Genomic DNA, 13,272 nt, shown 5'->3' on the forward strand with positions numbered 1-13,272 from the left:
GTAGAGTATAAATAACGAGTGTGAGAGAGAATGATTGTATTGTTAAAATAATGTGTATATGATATGTGGACACCACGTTTTTTGATAGGTTATACTAAAATGGTTACTCTAATAAACTCAAATTTTATAATATAGTGTATATATTTATATATATATATATATATATATATAATATATGATGTTGCTGAAATCTGGGATGACAGTTGGGAGGTCGGATCTTCAGTTGAGGAATTCGGATCAGATCTTCAAAATCTGGTAGCACAAGCAAGAACGTTAAAAAGGGGCCGGAAGGTTGTTCCGGCGTAGCCCCTCCGACGCTCAAAAAGTTAGAAAACTGAGAGAGTAATGTGTGTGCTTAGAGAATATGAATATATGAATAAATAAACAATGAATGAAACATGATATTTATAGGAGAAAGAGAGAGTCCTGATTTGGTAGATTTAGATCATCAGAATCTTGTGTAAGATTTGGTTAGATCTTTAATGATTTAGTTAGATCTTTAATGGGCTTACTCTTTTGGACTTGATTTCTGTAGGCTAACCGGTGAAATCCGAATAGAGGCTCTTTGGGGTATGAGCTCGGCTCGAGAGCTCGGCAATAACACTTCCAATCGACCCAATTCCATGATAAGGGAGGTCGGCTCGGAAACTATTGGGAGGTCGGCCACATCTTCTGATTCGACGAGATTGTGAATAAGGGAGGTCGGCTGGGATGACCTCTCAGGGATTCAGATCAGGATGAGGTGATCTTATGCTGTGTTGTCATGAATCTGATCCCCTGACCTTTCTGAATACTAGGCCACTAACTATCTGGGCTACCGAGAGTGGGTCAGAACCATCATCGGTCCGGGGTATCAATATATTAAAGATTTTGTGTGATTTAGTGTATTTTTTCTCCCCTATGTAACAAATTATTATCTCATTTTTACATCTCAACTTGGAGGATTCAAAGTTAACACCCCCTCATTTATTTAAAAAATAAAGGGCAGTAACGAAGGAGTATTTATTAACGGGGAAATAATAGAACATTTAAAATCATAATATTTTAGATAATAATCAAGAATATCTCCCCATCTCTTATTTACATATGAACAGTCGCTAACAATGGCACGGGTTTTTGTGTTTGTAAATGCTAGGGCGACATTACATTCCATTCCATATAAGTCGTCATTGATAAAGGTGGAGACCACTTGGTTTCACAATTTAATGCTTTGCAATTGTAGGAATCTGTGCATATATATATATATATATATATATAAAAGGTTGGAACAAGTAAATGTCAAATCCCTCAACCCTACCATCTTTTTCCTAGCTAGTTTCCTCGTTTTTCCTTGCCACAGACCTACAACTTTAAAGTGTGTGCATATATTCAAAAAATAAAAATAAAAAAATTTAAAAAAAGTCTTCACTTTTAGGTTGAATCAATGATAATTATATATAGTTACGTCACTGTGACGTGCGGAACTAATCATTAAAACTTTGAATATGTTATCAAATATTTGTTGGCCTAACTAATTATTTCATCAATCTGGCCAACTCTTTAAATTAGATTACCAAATAAAGATTTTGGGTACTTGAGGCATAATTTTCTTTTAACAATACGGAAGTTTGACACACGTTACATACTTGTAAAATATTTTTTACGATAAATTTGATTTATATTTAAACAATGATCATATAATAATTTAAAAAATATCAAGAGAATAAAATGTAATTTTAAAATAATGAATTAAAAAAAGAAAAAACAAAAACAAATGTTGTTTCCTAGGAGAGAACCAAATTTCAGTGTCTTAACAAATACTCTGTTCACTAAGCTATCAATATATTCAATTTTAAAAACAGACAATCAAATCGAATTTTTTGGCGAAAAAATTTAATAGATACTAATAGATTATATAAGCTTGAACCTTAATTTATTGTTTGGGTGTGATAGCATACTTGTAAATTGTTTTATTAGTGAATTTAATTTTACTGAGAAAAACATTAATTTTAATTTCAAAAAAAGCATTACCAATTGGCCTAGTTACGTTATAACCCCACCGAGACCCAGATTTTTTTTTATAAAAAAAAGGTAGTTTGGGTTCGCATAATGAGAGGCCCAGCCCAGCCCATATAAAAGTCAGTGTGCCACATACCCATTATGTCAGAGAAGGAAACTAAGGAGGCCCATAGTTGGAGAGTTTTGTACATTCAGGCCCATTAATACATATTATCCGTCCCGAAATTAATGAATGATCGAATTATATGTAAAAAAATTAATTATCAAATAATGTTATCAAAGAGAACCCATAATCTTTTCATTTGGTAGGAAATTAACCTCAGTAAAGGGTAGTTTTAGAAAAACCATCTTCAAATTTATAATACAAAAATGGAAATGAATATTTCTTTATATTTTGCTTTTGAAATATAATAATTTTTTTCGACAATTTAATATGGTAGTTGATTCAGAAGCTATCGTTATCGAATAGAAGTTTTTCATACTTTGTTTGGTATGATATGGTTCGGCAAAAAGAGTGTCGATATCTGTCTGTCTATTTGCATAATACACTTTGTCCAAAACCTCTCTACATTCTTATCATGTGTTATTTTCCGACCTTCAAATAATCATCCACAGAAATCACAGGAAATCCAAAGTGAAAAACTAAAACACAAAAATAGTCTTTGTCATATTTGTCTTACTACAAAAAATATTAAAAATCATAGGATATATATATATATATTATTTTAATTTGTTTCTATTTCAATAGGTTTTTATAGAACGGGGATCGATTTGAATAATTTCGAACGGACTAATAAAACTCCATGCTTTCACGAGTAAAACGAGTTTTTGAAGGTGAAAACATAGTGACGTGCAGATCGAGAACACCATATACAAATAGAGAAAGTGACACTAAGCCGCGACATTTGACTTTACATTACAAAGAAAAGTTTGTGTTTCCATCACTTGATTTGTACATCGTAATAATAAATACAATATGTAAATTACCCTTCCAACCTTGATTTTTTCTTGTAAAATATGTCAATATTCCTTTAAGCATGAATATTTTTAAATATATTTTCCTAGTTTTAAATAAATAAAATTATAAATTTAAAGATGAATTTTAAATTCACCTAATAATAGAGACTTTTAAAATCCATTATACTTTGTGTAACTAACGTGTAAACAAGTGAGATATGAATTTAAGATTTCATCTATTGTTTCAATTTAACAATAAAAATTCAAATCAACGGATTTCAAAATCATCATGATCCATGGTCATGTTTCTTACACTGATCATGGTCATGTTAATTTCCCGACTATCGTTTCTCGCACTGACCATAATCATATTTTGAAAAAAACACAGTTAATATAAGACCACATCTTGCAAAAGTATTTTATAGTGAGCATGAAGAAGATGTAATATGTTCTTAGTGTTATATAATGGAACTCGCATATATTTTCAGTGTTGAATTTTGAAGTGTAAATTGCTTTAATTCACCTACTTTTTTCCACACGTATATGATTAGATTAAGCATCATTTGTAGTATGTACATGATTAATGTGATCCACGTTGTCAAATTACTGAACGACGAAGGAGACAGAGACCGGTCTTTGCATTAATTTCATTATATAAATAGTAACAGATCACTAGATTCAGCAGCTTATATTATATGGCTAACTGGAACTCATCAGTCAAGAATCCCAAAACCGAAAACCCACAGATACAATTTCTAAAACATTCTATATATATCTCGACATTTCTACTTATGACCATGCATCGCACTAGATCCCTGGAATTTTAAAGATTTTACCGATTCTGCGATCAAATATGTTCAAGTGTGACGCTTCTGATAAGAAGCAGAAGTCGACGAAGGAGAGAAGATTCAACGATGAACAAATACGAACTCTAGAAGCCATGTTCGAGTCAGAGACCAAACTGGAGCCAGCAGAGAAGGTGAAACTGGCTAAACAATTGGGATTGCAGCCTCGACAGATTGCAGTATGGTTTCAAAACAAGAGAGCACGATGGAAATCGAAGACCATCGAGAAAGATTACGGCCTCTTATTGGCTGATTACAAAAATTTGTCTTCCCAGTTTGAAGCTTTAAAGAAAGAGAAGCGGTCCTTGCTTTTTCAGGTACTATCTGTCTATACTCTACACATCCAATAAGACGTACATTAGTAGTATCCCAGGTCTAATAATCGATATCCTTCTTAAACAGCTGGAGAAGCTGAGGAATGAGACGGTGGGAAAGTCTGAAGATAATTTATATCAAACTCAAATTCAAGAAACGGCACCAGGGAACCGGAACACCAGCATCGATTACCTGGAGAAAAATATTCGAAGTGAATATATGGAGGGAATTGTATCAGATGATAATCATAGCAGCAGCGTGGAAAAGGTTGATCCATTGGGGTTTGAGGAAGAAGAAGCTTACCAGTTTCTGGATTCTGCAATGGCTGAGGTACTGGATGTTTCCTCTGCATGGCCACTCGAATATTTGGGCAGTCTCAAGTCTGATGATACGATGAATCAGGCTACTGAAAGTGCCGATCAATGGTGGTTCTGATCTTGAATAAATAAAATCAACTTACATACATGGAAGATGATTAATGTGAATTAGAATAAGCAGATTCTGCTAGTTGGTGTATATTTACTAATACTTGAAACGCTGGAAAGATAAATAAAGCATTTTACAGGCACGGTGTCATATATAATTCACTAGAAGTGGTGATATGGTTGCCACCAGTTGGAAGTATAAATGATTCCGCATAGTTTTTGTGTTTGAAAGAATAATCTGCGATTTAGTTTTTGGATTCTATCATAAGCACATTGTTTCGATAGAGGGATAAAAACGGGGTAATTATCAAGCACGCGACTCGGCCAAAGCTCCCTTCTTTTCGTTTTTGTTGCGAGTGAAGCACAAGCACATTATCAGGCACACGAGTCGGCCAAAGCACATTGCTACCTCTCCTCTTATTACTTTTGCAATAAAACTTCAAAATCCGAACTTTACCATTACACACGGGATAATAGAGCCCCCTATCTAATGCATATTTTCAGCATTTCTAAAGATTTGGTTGAATACTTCGCTGTTCCTATGTTTATTGATGCCTTGATATTCAGGTTTAGCAGTTAGCACCCTTGCGTTGTTTGTACATACCCTATTATGTCATCCAGTGCTGCATAAATGAGAAGAATCGTGGATAGAACAAAATTGGGTGTTTTATATATTATATAAAGCATCCAATCATTTTTACGTCTGCTTATTAAAACACTGATATCATAAAAAAAAATTCTTTTTCATATCATTATTCAAAAGTGATACATCTGCTATGTTGTACGAGCGTACCCACGTTGTGGGATTGGAACTCCCATGGAGACTGGCTTTTATTCAAAGGTATTTTGCTTCACCCACCTTCTAAGATTTCCTCGGGTTCTCATATTCCAAAAATGCAATCTATGTTTCATATTTGGCCATTTCTGAATTTTGGCAGAGGCTTTCAACAGATTTCTACACAATTGACCTAAAGTCTAGAATCAGAGCTTTTGTGAAAGCTGGCCCTGATTCAAAACTTATTCCTTTGATCTGTGAGAGTAGACCAGTTCAAACAACCCGAAAATGCAGAAATCCGTCCTCCAGCTAAGTAAAGTGGTTAAGAGATAGGAATTTTTCAGGTGAATCTCGTTTACTACGCCCCGAAGAAGGGTAAAGCCTCCACTGTTGTCTAGCTCTTTTCTTCCTAGGAAATACACTCGTACATACTATGCCATTTAAATCTAGAACCTAGTTCTCGACAAGTTTTCTGTCAGTGGGCTAATAGATGGGCTGTCTGACTACGATATACTCACATTTGGTAGATATGTGAAAGAAGGTAACAAAGTGAGCGTCATGTGAAGGCTTGGCAGAAACATTGTTCACCTGCAGGACATATTCTCCACAGGATGTCTGGCGCCAAAACTACTTCCCGTGGATATTGAAGGCCTCATAATTGGAATCCCCAAAACAGGAAGTTGTCAAGGGAGGAGTAACTGACAGTTTAACAGAATATAAAGTTGGCCGATATAACCATCATTTTTAAATTTCTCTTTTGTGAAACTGTAGCTGTGTAGAAACCTGACTTATTTTCAAGTCTCCAGTTTTTCTTCCAAAGAAGAAAAGATGGGAAAAGAAAAGATATACAGACCACTTAAGCTTAAGAAAATAATCATAATCAATGAGCGATTGTATAATGATCAATCCAAAATTTTACCGAGAAGAAAGAAATAACTATTGGTCCATGTAGGTTAGGTGCAAAACAAACGGTTCAAACAATTATAAATCCTTGTAGCAAGACAGCAGTGACATGAATATTCACATGCCATCTCCTTGCGAAAACCAAATTCATAAGCGTGTCTACTTGATCTTCTTCTTTGGCCTCAACTGCATAGTAAAATGAAATCTTGATCAAACAAAATATGCTATCAATTCAATGGATGCCTAATTGATAAAAAAAAAACTAATAGGTTACGGAATCAATGCATCTGAACTTACCTGGTTGCTATGTCCACACTTCTTTTTCCTGCAATTAACAGCCCGGGGGTGCAAGCGAGCATAACATCTGAAACAAATAATCACAAGAATCTCCGGTTAATGTTCAAGAAATATACCGAAAAGTGATGACTGTTCCGCAGAGCTTTGACACATCATGGCATCAAATACTCAGAAGCACGCATTGACTAACAGTTCCTAATTTGAAAGAGCTCAAATGTAAATTTTATTATATTAAAAAGTCTATACAATTAATGATAAATTTTATATACTATCTCTAGACAGAGAAGTGACCGGAAGGAATTGTTTCACTGCTCCAGAACTTTGACACAATGTGGAAACTTTAGACGAGTGCATAGCCTTCGCTTGATTCAGGAATCAAGGTATGTAGCATATGCATACAGAAGACGGGTAATGTTTAATCCCACCCTCCAAGGAACAGAGAATCAGCGATCCGGATTCAGCATCATAGATGTAAGGCACAAATAAATAATTTGAAATCTTTAGTAATTGACTTAAATGAGGGTTGGTAGAGACGAAATGAAATGTAAGACAATACTATGCCATTTTCAGTTATAAATTATATATTAGTTGAACATAAAGTAACATTCTTGTTGACAGATGTGTAATGAACTCTTCTCCAGGTATGTACTCTAGAGCCGCATCTCTTAGTCAGCCTACATGCAACATGACGAGTGCTTTTGCTTATGTTTACACTTAGGCTCTATCATACACATGCGCCTAATGAGACCAATAACTACGGTTTGAGCTCCAATTTAAGCAACAATTATTAAAATTAAAATTCTTCCAAATTAGCTGATTTGGGTTTCTCATTACGTCCGTTGGTTATATAATTTTAGCACTACACATATATTTTTGCTCCTACATTTGTCCTCTCTTGAAAGGGTTGCCATTTTAAGTTGTTTTGCGAGGGAGAACAAAAAGGTTCTATGAAGCAAGCAAATGTTCATGTAACATTAATAACAACAAAATGCAAAAAAATATAAATGTTACGAAAGAAAAACATGAGTTCCGTGAGCAGACGAGTAACAGAATATCCATCGCATTTCCGAATACAGTAACAGAATCACATTTCATTACCTACCTAAAAAACAAAAGATGATAAAATTGATGCATCATAGAAGTTGAGCAATTAAATTAACATCATCGATCGGAATACCTTACAGGACAAAATATCCATCGCATTTGCTATGAATTCAATATAATCACAAGGTTATCTAAAAAATACGAAATTGTTGAACCAGAGAAGCAATGAGTTACGAGTTACATGAAGAAAATAAAGAACACATTGATAATCTTACTTGCGGCAAATCATCTTGTCCTGATTGTACTTCCTCGCCAAAGCCATCAACGACGGTTCGATAATCCCCCCACGGAGCCTCAAAACCAAATGCAATGTCGATTCTGACCAAATAAAAAAATTTCAATCCAGCGACAAATCGCATAGCAAGTATAAAGTTCAAAAAGAGAAGATGACAGACAAAGCTAATTAACCACCTTTCTGAATATTGTAATCAGCAAGCGTGCGACCATCTTCCAGCTGCTTTCCGGCAAAAATCAACCTCTGCTGATCCGGCGGAATCCCTAAAAAATATCGGCCCCAATCAACAACAATCCATAAAATAGAAAATCCTAGGGACTACATAAGCGACATAAAGAAAGAGTGATCAATACCTTCCTTGTCCTGAATCTTAGCCTTCACATTATCGATGGTGTCACTCGATTCAACCTCTAGCGTTATTGTTTTCCCGGTTAGGGTCTTGACGAAGATCTGCATTATCTCAGATGAGTAAGCGCCGCCGCGAAATGGAATTTGATAAACGATTGATTTACGATTACGAGATTTATATACGCGGGCTAGGGTTTTGATTATTGGGCCGCTTAAATGAATGGAGTTTTTTAGTGGGCTTCTAAACAAGAGGCTTCTTCAACTTATTTTTTTGGGCTTTCCTCGAACAATTGTCACAACGCAAAGAGTCAATATTTTTCATTTTAATTAATTAGCAATAACCTCGGTATCATAAAAGAGTTGGTTCTTATTTGATAGTCTCACGGATTTATTACGTCAATTTGGTATTTATTATTACATTAGAAATAAAATATATCTTTAATTCATATATAACTAGTCAATATCTAATATCACATATACACGTATTTCTTCCACAATGCAAATCATTAAATTTAATCGGATTCGAGAATCTATTTATTTTTTTTAGGCATTTTGTTTTGTACATTATTTTCTTCCTCCCATTTTCGTTATCACAATTCCAACCAAATACAATCTAATCTAAATAAAAAAAATTAAATTGAAATTGATTAGGGCTAATATTGGATAGAAATATCATTATTTGATTGTTCTAAGTTCACAAAATTTATTATTTTATTTATTAATATAATTTTTTCTATTGGTCAATTGTCGAATAAAATGAACCGTAAAGTAGAATAGATTCTCTATTAAAATTTATATTTTTAGTATAAAAATAACATTTTTTATTGCGAAATTTGAAATAATCAACAAACTATTAGTTAATTATAAATTAAAATTGTATTGTTTTGAAAGAATATTGGATTGACTTAATAAATTAATATTCATGCATGTTTTATCAATGTGGTAAATTAAGTGGGGTGTATTCAATTCAGAGTTTTGATGTCTTTTAATGACTTTTTCAAATGATAGACTTTTATTGATTTGATATATTTTTATTGACTTTTATATAATCTCACAGATTTATAAACAGATTTATGTGGATTCAAGTATACTTTTTTGCAAGATTTTTATAGACTTTTGTGAATTTTTTTATAGAGTTTTATAAATTTTGTATTTAATTATGACATATTATTTTTTATTAATTTCTTTGAACCAATAATTAATTGACATATATAACATATTTAGTTCGAAATAGTTTTGTAATATTTATATTGATAAATAAATTTTCTTATTTAAAAGTTAAATCATTTAATCCTTACATGTGTATATATGTGGGTTTGTATGTATGTTTGTAAATTTTTAAAAATACATCAATTGATTAACATGTAACCTTGTTTTTGAATTGATAATATACATGTGAAAAGAATATTATTTATCATTGTGTGAATATAATTTTGTATTAAAATATCATAGCTTACATATTAATCGAAAATGCTAAAAAGAATTTAAAAAATCATGGTTGTTGCGAGACTATTCAATTATTAAGAATTAAACGGCATATTTTTGGATCATCTTTTATTATTATTGAATATTACATTAATTTGTATAAATCATAAATTAAAAATCACAAAATCAATTCTAGAATTCAAAACTTCACATGATATTAATAAATATTTATTAAATGAAAAATCAGCAAAAAAAAATAAAAATTTTGAAAGGAAATATGAAAACATATATATAGACACATTTCGAAAATTTGAGAGAGTGATAGAAACAGATGAGATGAGAGAAGATAAGAAGAGATGTGATGTGAAGCGACATAGAGATGAATAAATAGCTTATATATGAATTAGAAGTTTTAAAAGTCCATCCAAATCTTTGAGTTGAACCTAATACAATTTTTGACAATTTATAGTTGTACCTTAAACTTTAATGTTTGTATGTTAATGAATTCCATGAAGTTATTAAAAGTCTATTGAAAATTTGAATATCTCTAGATTTTTATAGAGTTTTTAAAAGTCAATGTTGAATACCACTTGACTTTTTAAAACTATATAAAAGTCTATTTTGAATATCACTGGACTTCTATAGAGTATGCAAAAGTTTTAATTGAATAACTCTAGACTTTTAAAATCTAAAAAAATATTAAATCTTCTATATTTAATACACCCCCCTAAATGTAAATTAGTCCAACAATATGATAGAAATAATTCGAAATAATTATAAATAAATAAATCAAAATAATATTAAGAGAAATGAAGAAAATTATATTAATAATATTAAGAGAAATGAAGAAAATTATATTATTTTTAGTAATATAATAAGATTGGGCAGGCATGTGTGCCTATATAACTTTTTCCATTAAAGAGCAGATCAAGTTGATTGAATATGACAGAGAACCAAATCGGTCAATATTGAGAGCATATTTTTACACGAACAATGCAACAAAATCATATCTTTATTTAGACCAAGTGGAGGAAGGTAAATACTCATTTTTATTCCTTTCCCGATTAATTAATTAATTAATTATATATGTGACCAGCCACATGTCCATTTTAATTTTTAGCCAACTATAAATTTTTATCAGTTCAACTATTCATTAAGTTTCTTGATGACATGGTCCATTCTTGTTTTTTATCTTTTTCCTTAATTCATTATTTCAAATAATAGTTTAGTCACACGCCAATTTTAACAAATATAGTAACATCATCGTTTAAATATAAATCAAATTAATTATTAAAAATATTGTATAAACACACAACGTGTATCAAACATCACTAATAAATATATTAAAGATGTGGATTGTAGATATAATTTTTAGTCTGTTGGTGCGACATCTTTGTTTTTTATTAGAAAAAATGGATTGTACAAATACACAATGTATTGTACGCTAAGTCTGTCGATTGACGTGGACTCTTTGTAAAAAAAATTTGTTATTAGAAAAACGAGTAGGTTTTTTGTGAGACGGTCTCACGAATTTTTATATGTGAGATGAGTTAATCATACCGATATTCACAATAAAAAGTAATATTCTTAGCATAAAAAGTAATATTTTTTCATTGATAACCCAAATAAGAGATCTATCTCACAAAATACGATTCGCGAGATCGTCTCACACAAATTTTTACTCAGACAAACGGACTGTAAGGCATGCAATCGGGTGCTAGTTGGAAAGTATGTGTGGCCCAAGACTTTCAAACCTACGTTAAATCTCGTCAACAAAGTTTAGTCTACTAAACTAGATCTCAATTATTTTGCTTTTATTCTTTATGGGTTAGGCCTTTCCTTAATTTTTACTCTTGAATCTATAAATCAATATAATTAGAGATTATGTCTTCGACCATTTTACCTACCTACAATAATTAGACCAATTTCGATTGACGTGGTTTGTACTATTTGAAGATTTAGCCAGTGTAGTCGAAAGAATAACGATCGTGGTTCCCGTCAAATAATAATAATATTATCATTATACCAACCAACCAACCAACCTAACACTGTCCAATAATCATGGATGGGATTTTATGTACTAAATCAAAGTTGACTTCCGTTGTTTTATTTGTTGACTTCCTAATCAGCAGTACGTAGATATCTCGGCTAGACCTTTCCAAAAAAAAATAAAAAAATCGCCTAATATTTTATTATCTACATCTATATATTGCATCTCAAATATGATAATTTTTTTTAAAATTTATCTCTGTATGATATAATTTTTTAAAATTAAATTGTGGTTTTTCATTGACATTATTGTACATAATTGAATTCATTTGGCATCTGCTTTTTGCGAGTAGGGTTGATATAATTAAAACAAATTACTGAAAATTAACGTAATTTTTTTCATTCTAATCATTGCTTATTTTAATTTGTATTTATTGATGCCTGTGAATGTGACTCACTGCGGATTTATGGAACCATCCCACATAAACAATGCTTGTGAATACATTAACATAAATTTGACATCAGCGATATATATAAAAATATTTAGATTGAATCGATGACACAGTAATGATTATGCTCAAACATCAAATTTTGAAGTTGAATTTCTTGAATAATTAATCATTTTTATTGTCCCTGTCCCTTGATGATGCTGGTATATGAAGGGTTTTTTTTAAAAAAAAAAATAAATAAAATAAAATATGTGGATGAATTTAGATACAAAACACGTGTTTCAAAATATAAATTCGGTGATCATAATATTTTGATTAGTGTTTTTAATTACACAAAAACGGATTTACATCTGGATACATCGGTCAAACGAATGTGTTTTTTTATTTTACAAGAAAACACAAAGATTTTTTTTTTAAAAAAAGTCATAGTTTATTTTTATTAGCCAAATACTTTTTTCCCCAATAAAAGTGATTTCAAAACATGGTTTGGATACAAAAAATTAAAAACAATGACATTTACTTCAAAGTGATGATCCTAAACGTCGAAGACGAACCCTCAACTTTAAAAAAATCGAAAATGTACAATTTTTTTCTATTGTATATAACTATATATATATATATATATATATATATATATATATATATATTGAACGATCTTTTGTTTCTAAAAAAAATAGAATTAATATTTATAAAAAATTTCGGAAATACTAAATAATGTAACACAATTTGCAACGAGCTCGAATCAAATCTACAAGAACATGAAGTCATAGATACACTTTTTTGTATGCTTTTTTGCACAAGAATATTCTCTATATATCTATGTTATGCTCTTATTGAATTGAATTCATTAAATATATATGGATTCGAACTCACACATCTTTCTTATTCAGAGTGGTTAGGTGTTCGCTCCAAGAAATAATATCGGTAAAAGTGTAGAAACAAAGCGCCAAAATGCGTAATTCAAAATAAATAATTGAACTTCAATTTTATGTGTGACCTTATTGCATGCCACTTACATCATGCATATTTTGTTAGCCAAATAGCTAATAACAGAAGCAAACTCGGAAATACAAAGTTGTAACGGAATAAGTATCTTGTTTACAATATAAGTATCGTGTATGAAAAAATAAAACCAAACCGAGACATGTACCAAATACATTTTCCTTAAAACAGATTCGTTCCTCCGGTATGTTTTTCGAGGATTTAA

General features: G+C 31.3%; 2 protein-coding genes across 2 annotated transcripts; one reads left to right on the forward strand and one right to left on the reverse strand.

The window, feature by feature from the left end:
• The first annotated feature begins 3,634 nt into the window (after positions 1 to 3,634).
• Positions 3,635 to 4,679, forward strand: LOC142552998 (uncharacterized). Its single transcript, XM_075662960.1, has 2 exons — positions 3,635 to 4,117; positions 4,203 to 4,679. The coding sequence occupies exons 1-2, from the start codon at positions 3,809 to 3,811 to the stop codon at positions 4,548 to 4,550; spliced, it is 657 nt and encodes a 218-aa protein (XP_075519075.1). The 5' UTR covers positions 3,635 to 3,808; the 3' UTR covers positions 4,551 to 4,679.
• Positions 4,680 to 6,171: 1,492 nt separating this feature from the next.
• Positions 6,172 to 8,371, reverse strand: LOC142552999 (ubiquitin-ribosomal protein eL40 fusion protein). The gene is made up of 5 exons (XM_075662961.1): positions 8,208 to 8,371; positions 8,031 to 8,117; positions 7,835 to 7,937; positions 6,516 to 6,582; positions 6,172 to 6,404 (listed from the first exon to the last, which is right to left on the reverse strand). Exons 1-5 carry the CDS (start codon positions 8,308 to 8,310, stop codon positions 6,378 to 6,380), a joined length of 387 nt encoding a protein of 128 aa, XP_075519076.1. The 5' UTR covers positions 8,311 to 8,371; the 3' UTR covers positions 6,172 to 6,377.
• Between the last annotated feature and the right edge of the window lie 4,901 nt (positions 8,372 to 13,272).

Source organism: Primulina tabacum, chromosome 8, assembly GCF_025594145.1.
Source record: "Primulina tabacum isolate GXHZ01 chromosome 8, ASM2559414v2, whole genome shotgun sequence".
Taxonomy (NCBI): domain Eukaryota; kingdom Viridiplantae; phylum Streptophyta; class Magnoliopsida; order Lamiales; family Gesneriaceae; genus Primulina; species Primulina tabacum.